This window comes from Erpetoichthys calabaricus, chromosome 3, assembly GCF_900747795.2.
Source record: "Erpetoichthys calabaricus chromosome 3, fErpCal1.3, whole genome shotgun sequence".
Taxonomy (NCBI): Eukaryota; Metazoa; Chordata; class Cladistia; order Polypteriformes; family Polypteridae; genus Erpetoichthys; species Erpetoichthys calabaricus.
The window spans coordinates 2,809,069-2,828,909 of NC_041396.2; the positions used below are offsets into that span (position 1 = coordinate 2,809,069).

The 19,841-nt window shown below is 45.0% G+C and overlaps 1 protein-coding gene across 1 annotated transcript in view; it reads right to left on the reverse strand.

Moving 5' to 3' along the window:
* LOC114647711 (neuronal acetylcholine receptor subunit alpha-2-like) overlaps positions 1-6,913 on the reverse strand; it is a 33,485-nt gene extending 26,572 nt beyond the window's left edge. Inside the window, exon 1 of the mRNA XM_028796344.2 lies at positions 6,707-6,913. Coding sequence (XP_028652177.1) covers positions 6,707-6,779 — 73 coding nt within the window. The 5' untranslated portion in view covers positions 6,780-6,913. The remainder of the gene's footprint in view (positions 1-6,706) is intronic.
* Between the last annotated feature and the right edge of the window lie 12,928 nt (positions 6,914-19,841).

The following is a 19,841-nucleotide window of genomic DNA, read 5'->3' on the forward strand; positions in this document are numbered from 1 at the left end:
ATCTGTATTGGTGAGTGTACCATCTCTCAGTTGTAATAAGCAATTGTTATGATCTGGTTCTGGACATCGTATCTTTTTTACTAACTGTATCTTTTGAAAGTAATGCCAATTGTCTGCGTATTTTAAGGTGCACTGAACAATAGCTGAGTGCATGGCATCTGGAAGAATAGCTAATCACTCTAAAATCTCCTCCTCATAAAAGTACCTTTCCTTCAAATCGAATATTATTATTCATAAACGTTTGTAGAAGTTTATGAATGGTGTTGAGTAAGTGACTTCATGCCATTGAACATTCATCAATAAACAACATTTTTTCAAGACGGATGTCACGTGCAGTGCCACCGTTAATGTTCATAGTGAATACCGATTTGTAGGATCTAATGCAGTTGATAAAGATTTAACTTTCAGGTACATCGTCAGTTATAAGCTTCTGTAGATATTCAGTATATGAATGTAAAGAAGGCAGTCTAATTTGACCCTTTTGACAACAACGTGTAAATGTATAACTTGTATTGCCAGTTGTTTCTTCAGGGAAGTGAACTGAATGACAATGATTGCAAATGACATTCATTAATCCGAATGAATTTTCCTGGTGTATGTTTTGCTTGTGCCGTTTGAGAGGCGCGTTGTTGCATGTGTAGTATTTGGGACGTGTTGTTTTGGAGCTGTAATCGATTTGCCTGTGCTGTGTGAGAAGCCCGTTGTAGCCTTCGCTGCCATTAACGTATGTCTGAGACGGGAGGTGTTTCGTTTTGAATCCGTGCCTGTTGCGATGCAGCACTTTGATTGATAGTTTGCGTCATGTGGATCTAGGATGTAGATTTGTGCATATTTGCGTTGTTGATTTGTTTCAGGGTGCACTGTTCCAATGCGATGCAGTATTTGTGCACATATGCGAAAGTAGTATGGGCCATTGCCTTTTGGTGGCCTGATATTTACTAAAAGCAAATGAACTATTGTAGGATCTAATGCAGTTCATAAAGTTTTTACTTTTAGGTACATCATTAGTTAGAAGCTTTAGTTGAGCTTTGCGTTTTTGGAGTCGAGACATTTTTTCTTTTATAAATATGGATAAGTAATAAGGAGTATTGCACTCACTGTTAATATGGAGCCTTTTCTGCGGTTGAACGGTTAATAGTGCCTTATTGTAATGAGATCCACCTATGCTGCATAGCCGTCTATTTTGTTGTTTCTTTCGTGTTCGTGTGTTTGTTCCTGTTATCCTTTCCTTTTCGTTTTGTACCCGTGACCGTGTATTCATGACTTGTTTCTTTCTAAGGAGGATCGCAGTCACTGTTAATATGTTTCTTTTTCTGCAGTTGAACGGTTAATAGTGCCTTATTGTAATGAGATCCACCTATGCTGACACCTATGCTGTCTAGTGTGAAGGTGCTGACGTTCACTTTAGAATATGTGGCTTTGGGTGTGACTTCTTATGGATGTGTGTGTGTGTGGGGGGGGGGGGATTGTTGAGGATTGTTGTCGCGCGAGCGTCTTCTTTCTTTTTGTGTTCCTGTGTCTTGTTGAATCCCCCTCTTGGTGTGTGTCCCGTCCGGTGCCTGTAGGGGGGGGGTGCCTTGCTGTTGTGCGCGAGCCTCTTTTTTTTTTTTTTTTTTTTTCGGGTCTAGTTTCGTGTGCAATGTGTTTCGTGCTTTTCCTGCGTTTGACTTTGCGCCTCATTTCTCCTTTTTGTATGTGCTCACTCCTTTTTTCCGTGGTCTTGTCCGCCTCTCTCGCCCTCTTTTGTCCGCCTTTCTCGGCTCCTCAGCCGACTCTCGCGGACTCTTTTTGCGCCTGCGCAGTACGTCTTTTTGCAGCTACGGCCCATGGCCGGATGTGCCTGCGTCCATCATCCGGTTTAGCATTCTCGGTTAGTAATATGGATAATAATTACATGTAATCCGTTATTATTAAATTAATAAAGAATATTATTTATATACTGTAAACCAAAATAATATGTCATACTGTCAAATAGTCAAATGAATCACTTAAACAGATATTTGGAAAAAATTGAATCAGTTAAGTGATTCAAAACGCCCCTCACTACCTCACTGACTCGTTTTACTTGCTTCATCATAATTTTTATGATCTTTTAACAGTTAATAAAAATAATTTGCATATGTAGGTATATTGGATATAGCTAGCATTCAAATAACATTTTATTCATTAGAGTACTGATCTACTATCAATTGATCAACACAAGTAGTTAAGAATATTAGAAGACTTTTTAAAAATTATTTTAAGCAATTGGATATTCAGTGTGTTCTTAATATTAATTATTTACTTGTATAGCAGACAAAGAAAAAGCTGCTTTTCTGATGCAGGGTGTGCCACGGATCTGCCGTCAGTGTCTCAACAAACATGAATCCTAAATCCTCTCCGACAGCCACACAAAACCCACAGCATTCGGAAGAAACGAATGTACTAAAAGTCTCGAACTTCCTTTGCCGCCCTACAAAAGTGTGGAGATCCTTTGGACCACAATGCAACAAAAGGGGCGGAGCTTTATGCAAATATAAACTAGTCACGTGTTTACGTTAACTCCGCGTATTTCAGCTGTTTGATTCAACAGAATTTCATTCTGCTAATGTGACATCTACGTGAATCATGTTGAGGTAATTAGAAAAAGCTACGTAATGTCATCAGATGGGATTATTTTAAGGTGCATTGACTTCAATTAGAGAAATAAAGTGAACATGTTGTTCAATTCCCACAGGCACAAGGCAGGAAGACCCCTGGGCAGGTCGCCATCCCGTCGCAGACGACAATCAGTTAGCGTTCAGAAGGACTGAAATACTCAAAGTCAGTCCACTGTGTACTCACAGAGTGAAGTCGCCCATGTGAAGGTGACACGTCTAAAGATATTTGAAAGGAAATGTCCCCGTGTAGGTGCTTTTCAGGAGTACTATGAGATTTTGCCGTGTATTATTATCGATAAGCTGTTCATCTATAAGAATCCCTTACGATGCTTAAAGCTCATCTTTTTACGTATGGTTTTCCCTTTAAGTTTACTAAACTACTAAAAACGTCCATTGCTGGCTTCCTTTATCAATAGTAAGGTGAGCTGCACAACATTGGTATCATGTTTTGCTCATCTCATTTGCCCACCCAGATGTTTCTGAAGCCCACCTTCTCCCATACAAGTTGAACACCTGGCACTAGATAAGCCTCAGTCTTGACAGCCCCAGGAAGCCCCTCAGAATTCAATGGAGCCTCCAGAAATGTCAGCCGATGAAGAAATGAGCCCCGCGATCGGAGGTGTCCGTGGTGCACAGGTGGAGCAAATCACTCCAATGAAGGTGGGCAAAGTCCGACAGTTAGGAGAGTCTGACGGTCACATGACCCTGCACTAGTGGGCCATTAAATCTCAACACTCATGACGCTCCCATTAAGTCACAACATGCCCACCGTGTCACACGCCACATGCTTATTACATGATAACATGGCCGCTGTGCCTCTCTTGACATACACATTACATTTGGAGACACTCATGTTACTCATAATATGCCCATTAAATCACAACACTCCCACCATGTCGCTCATGGCACACTAATTACTGTACATTCTGACGCACCCACCAACCAACCACATCACCCATGACACGCCCATTTAATCACAACACGCCCATCGTCACGCACATCATGCCTATTACATGATAACACACCCACAACATCACACATGACACGCCCATTACTTCATGACACGCCCACAACATCACACATGACACGCCTATTACTTTATGATACGCCCACAACATCACACATGACACGCCCATTTCCTCCTTGCCCACCCGTTTCTGTTGGGAACCCCAGAATGTGAATAAGTGTCAATGGACTGGGGGGTCTTGTCAATTTCCCTTACTGACATCCTGAAACACAGAAGGCTGATTCCCATCACATCGTTTGCCATCAGATGTAAGCTTCAGCCTTCACTTCAGATTCGCTGTTTTAAGAGTGAGAAGCCAAATGTTCTGCTTTCCCACGTGAGTCTCGTCTGGTGGTGTTAACAGTTCAAGTTTAAGAAGAAGTCAATTCGAAACACAAAATTCAAAAGGGGGCTTCCACCTCATTCATTTACATTTTTAATAATGACACGATATTAACCACTGAGATCCAGAGATGGCCACAGTGATGATGATGATGATGATGATGGGTATGTTGTCACAAATATTTTGGGTGGGCCGTGATGCCTATGGGCGTTACATGAGCGATGTCTTAGGTATTGTGGGCTGCAGTTTAGCCCTTCTGGAAACGTGAGGGACTGGGATACAAAAGAGGCCAGCGGGCAACCGTGAAGCTCTGGTGTTTCAAAAAAAGGCACCTAAGGGACCCTCAGAGTGTGAGAAACAAGATTCTCTGCTCTGATAAAACCAAGATGGGCATCATGTCTGGAAGAGACCAGGCCTCACTCGTCACCTGTGCAATGCCAGTCCAATGGTGAAGCGTGGAGGTGGCAGTGACTGGGAGACCAGTGACGGTTCAGGGAAAGCTGAATGGAGCAAAGCACAGACATCTCCTTCTTGTGGGCTGAAGGTTTACCTTCCAACAGGACAAAGTAAGGACAACACAGGAGCAGCTTGTGAGCAACTCTGTGAATGTCCTTGAGTTGTCCAGACAGAGACCAGAGTCCAGACTTGAACCCAATTAAACATCTCTGGAGCGACCTGAGAATAGCTGTCCATGGTGGTCTCCATCCAACCTGAGTGAGCTGAGAAGAATGGCTGAAAAATCCTCAAATCCAGGCATGTGGAGCTTCTCATGTCAAACCCAAGAATTAAGACTCCAGCCTGGAATGGCCACCTAAGAGGCTTCCGCTACACTACTGAGTAAAGGGTCTCAATACGTGTGCCAATGGAATATTTCAGTGTTTTATTTATAATATATTTGTGAAAATGTATTTAATCCAGTTTTCACTTTCTATTTCTGGGGTACTGAATGTTAGTGGGAGGCACGGTGGCGCAGTGTTTGCGATGCTGCCTCACAGTAAGGAGACCCGTCTGGTTTCGCTTCCTGGGTCCTCCCTGTGTGGAGTTTGCATGTTCTTCCCGTGTCTGTCCACAGTCCAAAGACATGCAGGTTAGGTGGATTGGCGATCCTAAATTGTCCCTGGTGTGTGCTTGGTGTGTGTGTGTGTGTGCCCTGCAGTGGGCTGGCGCCCTGCCTGGAGTTTGTTTCCTTGCCTTGCACCCTGTGTTGGCTGGGATTGGCTCCAGCAGACCCCCGTGACCCTGTAGTTAGGATATAGCGGGTTGGATAATGGATGGATGGGTTCATTGTGCACTAGTCTGACGCCATCCATGTCTGCTTAGGTGACGCTGGCCTTTCCAATGTGCGTTGATGTCGCTGCTGATTTTTGAACTCCACGACTTGACAGAACGAGGATGTTTAAACCCGACCGTTTCGATTATGAACTTATTGGTGTCTTTTCTTTTCACAATCAGTCTTTGTTTCCGTAATAAATGAATAATCCATAATGAATGAAGATATGATGTACAGAGTATAATGCGCTTTAATGATTATTCTACTGTACAGTGGTCGCGTTTGTTACCCAGGACCCTCTGCTCTGTGAACGTTTTGGCCCCGCCCTGCTATTTATTTATTACGGTTTTTTTTTTCTTATGCTAAAATCCTGTAGAAAACAATAAGAATGAACGACTGAACACAATTTCACGCAAATACACCATGCACCTTACACACATTGTAACTTTGTAATTGGAAAGCACACTCAACATTGAAGGCCCCCTCCCACCAGCACACGCACAGTCCCTAAAATTCACCCTTCTTACCAGACGGGCTCCCAATCCGTCCAGCACGCGTGTTCACACTCACTCCCTTTTACACGCACACTTCCTCTGTTTCTCCCGCACGGTGTTCGCTACGCGACTAGCGAGCGCAGATCGCGTGTATGTGATGTGAGCTCAGGGGGCTCTTAACTCTTTGAGGGTTGAATATTTTTTCCAAAAAACTCAGTTTTCTGTAAAGCACACAAAGCAATGGTTTCACACATAAATCAACCTAAAACGTCTGTTTCTACATGCTGTGGCAGCTGTTGGCGCATGTTTGGCATCTCTGTGGCTATGCGGGGGCACCTCGATGGCCAGCAGGAATGCACGGGGCAGCGGTGGCAGTCACTGTGTGACGCAATATGGTTTGTACCTATTGTCATCATCATAAGTGATGGTCCTCCAAGGCGAACGCTGCCGTAGGCGCATCGGCTACCCAAATGTGTTCAACGCCACGAGATCAGCTGGGGACTGATCGGCTAATGCTGGTACCTCACTTTCATTTTCGATATCCATCTTCTGATCACTTGCATCAACTTTCAAGTCCGACAAGTCAGAGTCCGATTCAGCGATAATACGTAACACACATGGACTATTTTAATTTGCACATCCGCTTTAGTCTCTCGCCAGATGTCGATACCATTTTAGAAATTGTTTGCTGTGCGCTACTCATGCAGGGAATCAAGGTCAAAACAACACAGCTACTTAACTTTCCTTCTGGCAAAGAGAGTCGAACTAAAACGTAAGGGCGAGTTTTGACGTGGTCTACAGACGATTACCGTCCTCTATCCCTGAATTTCTACAAAAGTCAACATCAGCCCTGAAAGAGTTAACACGTTCTTAGCGATGTGACCGCCAGCCCCTGCTGAGACCGACGCTCGGCGGCGACAGAAAGGATCTGTGAAAAGTGTGGGTGTCACTTACCTGACTTGCACAAGATGAAACAACAGAATACTGCGTTCTTGAAGGAAAAGCGTCTTGCGAAAAATCCGTCCATTTCTGTTAGGACAAATGAAAACAGCGCGTCTGTTCTCTAATGGGGACTTCGTTGGATTGTTGTCTAAGACGATCACGGGTGCATTGTTCATTTCCTTGGGTTGAAAACAAGTCTTTTTTTTTTTTTTACCGAATCACGTTCTCTACAAAGCCCGAAAAAGTAAAAAAAAAATCCCTCTCAGATCCTTTCCAGCCTGAGGTTTGAGTAGTTAAAGCGTCTTGGGAGTGCAGCAAATACGGCGGTGCGTGGCAGGGGCGAGGCGGCGGCCGTCCTGTCAATCCGAGGCGTGGAGCTGTCCGTCTTAGGGTGCTGAAATCGGCCGCTCCGTCCGTCGAACGCTCTCCGGCAGCTGTAAAGTGCACTTTACAGTCATCCTCAGTAAGCGTAATGAATTCTTCTCACAGCTCTAAAAAGTCACGGGCATTAAGTTCTAGAAAGGGAGTAATATACAGCACCTCAGCGTAGCGCAATCCACCTTAATCAGCCGATGGGACAGTTTAACTGCCTGCCATTTCTCCGAGGTTGAAGCTCTCATCAATCACTCCAGCGATCCTGTAAGAAAGCAAAAGGCGTCTTTTAGAACAGGAGTTGGCCCGCTAAGACGGCAATACACCGTTCAACTAAACGGCGAGAGGAGCGACGAATAACGGAACTCTCATTTAATTGAATGCTTGAAACGTGGATTTTATTTGATGGCTACAGGGCTTCTGCTACTGCTGTGGGCGTTCATGAGTTCATCCATTTACTTTTACAATGGTTTGCTTATCCAAAGAGATGTCAACATAATCAAGTCAACATCAGCCTGGGGGACTGTGTTACAGGACAAGGGTACAAAATTGATCACCACAAGCGAAGAGTTCACAGTAAAATGCCAGCTACTCTCTTGAGCAGGGACACGTGAAGGTTCCAGAAAGACGTTTTATTTATTTAGATCCTTAACAACAACAACATTTATTTATATAGCACATTTTCATACAAAAAGTAGCTCAAAGTGCTTTACATAATGAAGAAAAGAAAAATAAAAGACAAAATAAGAAATTAAAATAAGACAACATTAGTTAACATAGAAAAGGAATAAGGTCCGATGGCCAGGGTGGACAGAAAAAAAAAAAAAAAAAAACTCCAGATAAATAACCATGAACAGATAACAGATTTGTGAAATGTCAATGGGTTCCTGATTTTAAAAGGACTCTTGCTGCACACACTCTTAAAAATAAGGCTGCCCGAGTGGTTCTTCAGAGTGCTGCCATAGAAGAACCGTTTGGTTCCCAAAAGACCCATCCACATGAAGGTTGCAGGAAGAACCTCTGTTTAGAAATTTTAAACAGTTCTATACAGAAAATAACCATGAATAATAGTAAGAGACTGCGGTGGGTTGGCACCCTGCCCGGGATTGGTTCCTGCCTTCTGCCCTGTGTTGGCTGAGATTGGCTCCAGCAGACCCCTGTGACCCTGTGTTCAGATTCAGCAGGTTGGAAAATGGATGGATAATAGTAAGAGATTTGTGAAAATGACATTTTTCTTTTTTTCCTATATATTAGGAAGTTTTTCAAGGCACATGGAACCAACTTTATATATGGAAAGAAGCCTCAGAAGAATGAAATGGTGCTTGTTGAAGCAACAGTTTCATATGTGGGACCACATGACCCAGTAAAAAGCATCACATGCCATTAAAGAACCAGGATTTTTAAGAGTGTAGGTACAAATTCCAGATTACAAGAACCCAAGTTATAAACTTCACCAAACAAGAAAGTCTTGAGATGCTTCATAATCACATCGTCAGAATTTCGAATGGAGGAGAGGAGCTCGTTCCACCAGCAGCTATGGGAATTACAAATGAGAAGAACCTGGACTGAGATTTGCTCCTAGTTTTGTCGATGTCTGTCTGTAGTTTCGACGTCCTCTCTTTTTCATCCTTAGTGCTCTCTGCGTGGATTTAGATTAAGCGGTTACTCTCTACAGGTCCTGTGTGGGTGATATCATCTTCTAAACTGTTCAATCCAGACCAGGGTCTCGGATGGGATGGAAGGGGGTGGTATTGGGGATGCTGGAGCCTATCTCAGCTAGCATAGGGCGCTAGGCAGGAATAAAACTTCCAATATAACTCGGAGTCGTGCCACATGCAAAAGTTTGCTGACGACACTGCTATCGTGGGCTGCATCAGGAGTGGGCAGGAGGAGGAGTATAGGAACCTAATCAAGGATTTTGTTAAATGGTGCGACTTAAACCACCTACACCTGAACGCCAGCAAAACCAAAGAGCTGGTGGTGGATTTTAGGAGACCCAGGCCCCTCATGGACCCCGTGATCATCATTGGTGACTGTGTGCAGAGGGTGAAGACCTAGGGATAAATTGGACTGGACTGCCAATACTGATTCTCTGTGCAAGAAAGGACAGAGCCGACTATACTTCATTAGAAGACTGGCATCCTTCAACATCTGCAGTAAGATGCTGCAGATGTTCTATCAGATGGTTGTGGCGAGTGCCCTCTTCTACGCAGTGGTGTTCTGGGGAGGCAGCATTAAGAAGAAGGATGCCTCACTCCTGGACAAACTGGTGAGGAAGGCAGGCTCTATTGTTGGCATAGAGCTGGACGGTTTGACATCCGTAGCAGAGCAACGGGCACTCAGCAGGCTCCTATCAATTATGGAGAATCCACTACATCCATTAAACAGTGTCATCTCCAGACAGAGGAGCAGTTTCAGCGACAGACTGCTGTCACCGTCCTGCTCCACTGACAGACTGAGAAGATCATTCCTCCCCCAAACTATGCGACTCTTCAATTCCACCAGAGGGGGTAAACGTTGAACATTATTCAAGTTATTGTCTGTTTTTTTTTTTGTTTTTTTTTTTTACCTGCATTTTTTATTACTCTTTAATTTAATATTTTTTTTGCTGCTGGAACATGTGAATTTCCCCCTGGGATTAATAAAGTATCTATCTATCTATCTATCTAAATCCTAGTCGGCCCTGCAGTCCATAGGCCCGGCATGGGTGCCGTCATTGATCTGACGGCCTCTCAGGCTCCGTCACCGGCAAAACTGAACTCCGGTTGTGAATAACTGACTGGAAACGAATTGTCACAATTCATTCGTTCGTCTAATTATTGGACCCTCTTATTCATACTTCACAACGAGGCAAGCAGCATCTACCGTGGCGAACGATTAATGAGTTCACTTTGAACGGAGAGTGATGTTAACTGTCAAACACGAAGGAGTTGTTTGCGTTTTGTTTTTCTCCTCAACGTGCATTTTATGGCTAATTGTAATGGAAACCGAAGTTTTCCGCAGTAGAAAACCGGTTCTTGTCACTGATCGAGAACATCTGGGAAACGACCAACACGATTGTTCCCTTCAATTAATTCCTTGATACATTTCCAGTCTTACAAGGTGTGTTCAACTGTCCAGAAGTTTTGCGATCGCCCGAATGGCTCCTGTCTCGAGTTCGAGGGGCGTCTGACTATCTCGGGTTCCCCAAACCGCGATCCCGCCAGGCTAATAAAAGGACGCTGACTGCGGGTCGGCTCGTTTATTAAAAAAAACGAATAAAACTTTGCTTCGTTAGAAATGCACACACGTACACCTAAATGCCGCTCCACGCCCATGACAGTGGTCGATTTTTGAACGCTTATTCGGCCATTCTAGCAAATGGAAGATTGTACTCATAAAGACTTTTCTCACCTTGAAGAGCTGCGCTGTTGATTCGCTATTTTTTTCCAAAAGCGTCTTTCCTTTCGAGCTCTTGCGCATCCCGTCTAAGTTCCAGCCGAGCGACCCCCTAGTCGCACTTCATTATCAGTCGTGCGACTAGCAAACGAGCCCGAAGGAAACAGAAAAGAGCAAACCCAAACGGACAGAAACTTTCAGGTGCGGCGGTCCTGCCAGAGGCTGCGAGTTCCCTGCAGGTCGAGAGCTCCGGGGTCGCCCTCCGTTTAGAGCTTCTCTTCACGTCCTTACGTTAAGTGGGCATCTGAAGGCATCCCTCAGCAAACAGAGTGTGTCATTCAGGCGGGGGAGGGCGAGGCAGCACTCGTGTGACGTCGGGGAGGGGGCGTGGCCAGTCGGAGAAATCCCCAGTTAACTCCCCCAGTGCAGCAGAGGCATTGCAGAAAGGGGAGGCTGCGAAGTGGAGGGTTTAGCGAGGGCTGCGGGGTCTGAATGCTGATGTGCAGCAGTTTGGAGAAGAAAAGGGCACACATTTCGAGAAACGTCCATCAGTCTTCCAAAATGAGCAGGGTCGGGGAGAAGGTGAGGCCTATCCCAGCAAACAGGACGCAAAGCAGGAGCGACACCTGAACAGGACGCCAGTTCATCGCAGGGAGAACACACACACACATCAGGGGCCAATTTAGTATTAGCGCCCAATGTGCCTGTCCTCGGACAGAAGGAGGCACACAAAGGGAGAGCATGCAAACTCCACACAGGGAGGATGGTGGACTCTTATCTATTCACAAATTTTTCATCTCACTTCTTTGTGTTAAGGGGAACCGGAACCTCTTTTAAAGAAACACAGTGTAAAGGTCGAGATTTCTGTAGATCTAGTTCTCCTAGATTTACTCTAAAAATGCCAAAATCGACGCCTATTGCTCAGTAGGGGAACTTCCATCCATCCATTTTCCAAGCCCACTTATCCTGGTTGCAGGGAAGCTGTAGCCTGGCCGAGCAAGCATGGAACGTAAAGCCGGAACAAGGGCGGCAGGGTGCGCGCGCGGGCACACGCTCACACAAACACACTCACGTGCGCGCACGTTTGGAGTTTAGCCACGCCCATTCGCATAGCCACAAAAATCAATGACGCATTCAAAAGCACAAGTTAATAACAAATCAGCCACAATGCCAAACGAATAACGTTAACGAACGTCGTTTCCTACACCAGTCCCATTAGTATTTACACTTCTCCATTTTCCATCACTGTTTTCTCTACTTGTCTCACAGCTGGCTTCCCACTTAAAGTTAACCACATTGTCACCTGTGGTCAGCCTTTAGAAACATAAGACATTGCACAAGTGAGAGGAGACCATTCATTCCTTCAAGCCCGCCTGTTAAGCTAATAGCTAAGCTGTCCCAACATCTCCTCCAGATCCGTCGTTAAAGGTCGTCAAGGTTTCTGCTTCACCTCCATGTGCCGATGGTTTATTGCAGAGCCCACCAACTCTTTGCGTAAAGAAGGGCTTCAGTCTAAATAATCCCGTGCTTAAAAATCACATTGCTTACCGTCGCGCCTATTTAAATTTATTATCGTGCTTAGACAAAAGACCACCCGTGAGAGGTACGACCCATTCAGCATGTCCGGATAATAATGTAGAATTAACCGGGATGTTTCGGTTTCGTCTTGTGCTTAACGTAATATGCGATCTCAGAGTCAGCTGGTGCTCGTCATTTTGTCACTGGAGGGCAGCAGCGTTCAGTGTTAGCGTTTTAAACAAGTTTGCCAATGTCGGCGTGGCGTAGCGTTCTGATGCCTTCGTCGGTAAGTTAAATGATTTGAAAGATGCATTTCACATTTTTTATTTATATCATCCAAAAGTAACTTATTAAATGTTTGTTTATTAAATAGTTGTGTAACAATGAGTCATATTCCAAAGTAATGGCGATATCAGAGTGCAAATTCCATGCAGACTTCATTAGATAGATAGATAGATAGATAGATAGATACTTTATTAATCCCAATGGGAAATGGTAAATGTTAACATTCAACATTATACACAGTTATTGTCTGTTTTTCTGTTTTTCACCTGCATTGTTATCATTCTTTAATTTAATATTATTTATTGTATCAGTATGCTGCTGCTGAAGAATGTGAATTAACAGCACTTTACAATGGAGTTCACAAAGAGGCTTGTGGGGGCTCACGGGCTTTCATACACAGCTGACCGCAATTCACGGGATGTGAGAATGGCATCGATTGATGTGTGTTAGAGGCGGAGCTTCTACGACTAATTATACATTTTATTAAATGTAACACTTTTGAAAATATACCCAAATAATTAGCAATCGAAAAATATCAATTAATACAAAATGACCAATACTGCCATAAAATCAGTATCAATGTTATACTATGAAAGGGTAAAAAGGAACCAAAAGAATTTCCCCATCTAAGGTATTATTAGGGTTAAATTATTAGTTAAAACACTGTAATTCGGTCTGAGAACTTGCGAAGGAACTGATTTATCGTTTCACGGGAATGCGAATGATACACAATGGGCAAGAACATCAGGAGCTTAAGCTACTGAAGCCTCCCACCTTCCGACGCCACAGTTCGTTTCTAAATCCGTCCTGTGTTTGTCTCAGTGAGGGCAGCTGCGCCTCTCTCGTGTTATTAATGAGTTCAAACACCGGAAAGCTGCAGGCTGATAACGTCCGTTCTATACAATAATAATCTGCAGATTATGTTCAATCCATTCGGTCTTTTATGTGCTTACATAATTGCTTCCATCCATCCATCCATTTTGTCCGCTATTAGTTAACTTATCTAAATGACCAGGAGAGGGCGCTGCTGTGTGAGCTGTTTGTGCCCCGCGTTTGATTGACTTGCATTGGACCTCCGAGCGCCAGTCAGACGAGTAAAAGAGGAACATCTACCAAGTCTACAAGTTCAAGCACCCGCTCTCAAGGCAAAACTGAAACAGTAAATGTATTTGTACAGTTGAAGACAGAAAGAACGTTTCCTCGTTTTAAGGTAGATTGACAGCCCCCCAGCCTTGACTCTCTAAGAAGACAAGAAAAAACTCCCAAAAAAACCTTGTAGGGAAAAAATGGAAGAAACCTCAGGAAAGGCAGTTCAAAGAGAGACCCCTTTCCAGGTAGGTTGGGCGTGCAGTGGGTGTCAAAAAGAAAGGGGGGTCAATACAATACACAGAACAGAACAAATCCTCAATACTGTATAAAAATAAAAATTTTAGAACAGAATTTAATAGTAGATGATATCCCATAATATGATTTGGATTTGTTTAGAGTCCTGGAGACCTCATTCATCAAGCTGCCTCCCCCATTTGGCTAGCGCTGGGCCAGCCAATCCGATGAAAGGACTCCTCTTTCCCATGATTCCTGTAATCCTCCATCAGAGATGACTTTACCTTAGGCAGGCAAAACAACTTGGCAGGTGGGCCGTGGCACCAAGTGCCACATTTGAGTACCGAGAAGAGAAACAGAATAGGTGAGGGTTAGTAACAAATTAGAACTCTCATGTTACTTATGCTGCGGTGGGCTGGTACCCTGCCCAGGGTTTGTTTCCTGCCTTGCGCCCTGTGTTGGCTGGGATTGGCTCCAGCAGACCCCCGTGACCCTGTAGTTAGGATATAGCGGGTTGGATGGATGGATGTTACTTATGTTTTAGTGCTAATGACTGACAACAGAGATGCAGTCTGTACAGGTAATCAGCAGCTCTAGTCAGGGTGTGCTAAACGGAAGTTGTGAGTCTTCAGCCTGAGAGTGAAGGGGCATCTCTTATAGTAGCAGGCAGACCATCCCACAGTTTAGGGGCCCTGTAAATAAAAGCTCAACCTCCCACCATTATTTTATTAATTCTTGGAATCATAACCAGACCCACCGCACAACAAAACAGCTGAGGATCCTGGTGGGCAACCCCCCAGGCAGTCCCACCCTCCGGAAACGACCCTCTGTCTGCTGCAGCCAGGTGTTATGTAGATGTCCCCTTGGCCTGGTCCAGCCACTCAGGTCCTTAACAATGGAGAATGGCGGTCACCCTCTGGGAATTGTGCCACATGGATGTAGTGCCGTAACTGATGCTCCCTCACAATGAGGGTCATGCGCCTCATCTGGGACTCCATGATCAACACAAAGTCAGACTAGCGGTACTCAAGGATTCCCCAAAGAGACACACATGAAGGAGTGCAGTCTTCATCTCAGGTCACTGTATACCGTCCATGTCTCACAAACAGGGATCACCAGGACTCTAAAGATTTGGCCCTTCGTTCAGAATAGGTGAGGGTTAGTATCCAATTATAAATATCATGTTTAAGTGCTAATGACCAACAACAGAGATGCAGTCTGTACAATTAATCAGCAGCTCTAGTCAGGGTGTGCTAAACTGAAGTAGTGAGTCTTCAGCCGGGATTTAAAAGCTGAGATCCAAGGAGCATCTCTTATAGTAGCAGGCAGACCACCCCACAGTTTAGGGGTACTGTAACTGAATGTTTAATGAGCATAGGGGCCCCATGCCAATCTATGTGACTTGCTGAGTGGTTGTGTAGGTAGGGGCACCAGTGCACTGCTTTGCCCAGGGGGCCTATAATGCTGTTAAGATGGCCCTGGATATTTGAATAAAAAATCAGCAAAGTTCACTGAGGAATAAATCAGCCATATCCCAACAAAATTATTCTTTTTGGGGATGGGCAGGTTGTTTCATGCGGACAGGCAGGCAGACTTTGGCTTTAGGTGTGTCGTTATAAGCCGCCAAAAGTTGTGCCCGTGACACAAATGTTGTGTTTTACAAAATTTGCGGCTACAGTTTTTGTGGTGGCAGTTCCCATTGTTCTTCGATTATTGTGCCAAGAGATCACATTCATGTTAATTCATTGTCATGTGCTTTATTAGCATAAAAAGTTCACTTCATCACAAAAACCCATTTTCACTTCTTTTGGCCTTGGCACAAAACAATCAGCTAAAAGTGTGCAGCAAGCACCAGGACTGAGGAGTCTGCTACAGAATCATTGAGTTGCCACCCGTGCAGAGCTGGCACAGTATTGGCAGCAGGTGGCTGTGAGGGAGGTGAGGACTTTTGGACAACGGCCTTGTGCCAAGAAGGGCAGCAAAGAAGCCCCTTCTTTCTAAGAAAAGCATCAAGGACAGACTGAAGTTCTGCAGGACGAACAAGGACTGGACAGTAGAAGACTGCAGGGGCAAAGTTATTTTTTCAGATGAATCCTCCTTCCGACTATCAAAACAGGGACCCCCAGCGCACTGCTTTGCCCAGTGGCCTATGACGCTGGTAAGATGGCCCTGATTAAGGGTATCTGTTTTCTTTGCACTGTTTAGCGTCCATCAGCTCTGACTTGTCACCCAGTGTCTGTCTCTGAAAATCCACCCCATGGCCTGAAGCTGCCCCCACCGTGCGTCACCGTTGGAAATGTACTGCACAGTTGATGGTCGGTGCCTTGTTTCCTCCAGACATGACGCTTAGAACTGCGGCCAAACTGTTCAATCCTGGTCTCCTTAGACCAGAGAATCCTGTTTCTCACAGTCAGAGAGTCCTTTAGATGTCTCTTTGGCATCATCGGCCAATCGAACATAAAGCTCATATCGGTGGAGTTCTGCAGTGATGGCTGCCCTTCTAGAACGTTCTCCCCTTTCCATACAGGTTCTCCAGAGCTTCTCCAGGGTGACTTTTGGCTTCCTGATCACCTCTCTCCCCAAGGCCCCTCATCCTCCTGATTGCTCATTTTGGCCAGATAACTCGCTCAAGCAAGAACCATGGTTGGTCCAAATCCATTTCAGTATTATGGCAGCCCTTGGGAACCTTCAATGCTTCACCCTTCTTCTCCAGATCTGCGCCATGACAGAGCCCTGTCTCTAAACTCTGCAGGCCACCCCATCGACCTCAGGACTTGACTTTTACTCACCTGGTAGACCTTCACTAATGCAGATTTACTATTCAGGTCCAGTCAATTAAGTCGACCAAAGGTTAGGGTTACCAGACGTCCAGCAAAAGGAGGACATGGCATTGTGTTCTGCATCTGGCACCCCTAAAAAGGAGAAAATGTCCGGCTTTCAATAATCACTGACTTGACCGGGATATTTGCTGAAATTGCATGCTATCATCTCTATGTTTAACATTAATTATCTATGTGTTATCGAAAAACAAAACACGGCCACGCGCCTATGTCCTCTTCACCATTTTGTGTTGTCCATACTTGTTATACGGATATGCAGTAGTCTTTTATCTAAAAATGTCGTCTAGCAGTAACACTAACAAGAGGAAATGCTAATTCTCAGACCCCATTAAAAAGAAGCATCCGCACTTTGGTGAAGGATGCACTGAAAATGAACTAAAGTGTTTGGTTTGTGATTCTTACGTGTCCGTTGCAAACAAGGTCAGGTCAGGTTGGGGGGCACACACTGGTACAGCACGTTACAACAACAATTAATTTTTTTGTGTAGCCCAAAATCACACAAGAAGTGCTGCAATGGGCTTTAACAGGCCCTGTCTCTTGACAGCCCCCCAGACTTGACTCTCTAAGAAGACAAAGAAAAACTCCCAAAAAAAACTACTAGGGAAAAAATGGAAGAAACCTCAGGAAAGGCAGTTCAAAAAGAGACCCCCTTCCAGGTAGGGTGGGCATGCAGTGGGTGTCAAAAAGAAGGAGGTCAATACAATACAATAGACAGAACAGAACAAATCCTCAATACAGTATAAAAATAAAAATTTTAGAAGTACGGAGTAGAATTTAACAGTAGATGATATCACATAATAAGATTTGGACTTGTTTAGAGTCCTGGAGACCTCATTCATCAAGCTGCGATTCCTGCGATCCTCCATCAGGGATGACTTTTCCTTAGGCAGGCAAAACAACTTGACAGGTGGGCCGTGGGCACCAAGTGCCACATTTGAGTACTGAGAAGAGAAACAGAATAGGTGAGGGTTAGTATCCAATTCTAACTATCATGTTACTTATGCTGCGGTGGGCTGGCACCCTGCCCAGGGTTTGTTTCCTGCCTTGTACCCTGTGTTGGCTGGGATTGGCTCCAGCAGACCCCCGTGACCCTGTAGTTAGGATATAGCGGGTTGGATAATGGATGGATGGATGTTACTGATGTTTTAGTGCTAATGACTGACAACAGAGATGCAGTCTGTACAGTTAATCAGCAGCTCTAGTCAGGGTGTGCTAAACTGAAGTTGTGAGTCTTCAGCTGGGATTTGAAAGCTGAGACTGAAGAAGAGTCTCTTATAGTAGCAGGCAGACCATTCCACAGTTTAGGGGCCCAGTAACTAAAAGCTTGACCTCCCACCATTATTTTATTAATTCTTGGAATCATAAGCAGACCCACCGCACGACAAAACAGCTGAAGATCCTGGTTGGCAACCCCGCAGGCAGTCCCACCCTCCGGAAATGACCCTCTATCTGCCACAGCCAGGTGTTACGTGGGTGTCCCCTTGGCCTGGTCCAGCCACTCGGGTCCTTAACAGTGGAGAATGGCGATCACCCTCTGGGAATCATGCCACATGGATGTAGTGCCGTAACTGACGCTCCCTCACAATGAGGGTCATGTGCCTCATCTGGGACTCCATGATCAACACAAAGTCAGACTAGCGGTACCCAAGGATTCCCCAAAGAGACACACATGATAGTGTCCATGTCTCACAAACAGGGATCACCAGGACTCTAAAGACTTGGACCTTCGTCCTTTTTCAGAGATATCGGGAGCGCCACACACCCGTTTCCATGGTCTCCCAATCCATCTTCTGACATCATAAGAAGAGTCACCAGAGACATGAATGTCACTGCCCAGGTCAGTAAACCTCTCAATGACGAGGTCGACACTCTCTCCGCAAACAGACACACTGCTGATGGCCGTGCCCAGGAGGTCATTAAAGGCCTGGATGTTGGTTTTTATCAGGACACTCTCAAGCCCAGACACTCAGACTCCTCATTCAGTCTCACGAGACCCCCGATCAGAGACTCTATTGATTTTGTGAAGATCAAGATCAGTGAATCTTTCTTCACCGACAGATTCCCCCCAGCTGCTGGACCCCACAATTCTGCCCACCACCCAGTCCATACAAGCACTGAACAGAGTAGGAGCAGAACAGAGGTTCTGCCTCCGCTCTGCACAGCACACACGGTGCCAGTGTTTATGCCAGCCATGATATATAGCAACTCTGGGGGGATCCTCAGGATGTCCCACAGGGCAGTTTGATCAACTGAGTCAAATGCTTCACGAAAATCGACAAAAGGCTGCTGTGAAATAACCAGCAGGATGCACAACGAAGGTTTGGTGCAGCCACCCATATAGTTTCCCTGGTTGTAAAAGTCTTTAGTTTGCGTTCAATGTGTAAAGGTTGGAGTCCAAAACAGAACTGATCAAGGGGTTCAATGAGGGTTTTTTTTTAGGCAGTTCACAGGAAGTGATGTCATCGGGGTCAGGACAGGAAGTGCTCTTCAGGGCGTAATCGGATACAGGCAGGATTTCTCATATTTGGTCTGTGGAGAGACAAGAGGGAAGTTCAGCACAACGTGCTGCCCACTGGCCTGGCATAGAAATGGTGTTTTCTGGTCTGTTTGGCCGACTCCCAAGTGCACGTGTGTGACACTGCAAAGAAACAAACAAGGGTACCAGTGATTTCGAATGACTTGTTACCAGCAAAAAACACAGAAACATGGCATAGTTTCAAAGTTGTGCAAATGAAGCCTGTTATTCAGAGCTTCATCTTTGCTGAGTTCACTTTGGTACTCGCGTCTGATGAAGACATCTCTGCCATTGTCGTATGACTTTTTATTAATTTTGCAAACCTTCAATTACATGGCGTCACCAGGGTGGTGGCCCAACTCTTTATCTTTGCCAGTCTCATCTTTTACAATGGCAATAATGTGAGATAAAAAGGGAGAAATGGTGGCACCGTCGTTTACAGGTCCACAGGGTTCTTAATGTGCCCATTTGCAGAGCATTATAATCGTACTTGCACATGCTAGTCAATGTGCACCATGTCGCCAGTCCAGGTCAGGGGTCTAAAAAGGGTATGAGTGTTATTGACTTCACAGCACAAGAAGAACCAAACGTATTTGTTAAACACAAGAAAATGATCAGATGTGCCTATGTCTCTGGTCAGTTTCATGAAGATTTGTATTGTTGTGGAATTCTGCCTCCGTAGAGGTGCTTTATAGCGCCCCACGTGTACAACCTTACCTGCACAAGGACACCTGCTTCACCCAGAGAGACTTACTAGCTCAGCAGAAGCAGACCAAAGTGGTGCCAATCACCAAAGAAGGTGCCCACTCACCAAGCTGCTGTCTATTGAGGACGTCTCTTCTCAGCTGCTAACCCCTATGGTATTATGGCAGACACCCACCCCTGTGCTCTTATCACTATACCTTGACTGTATTAT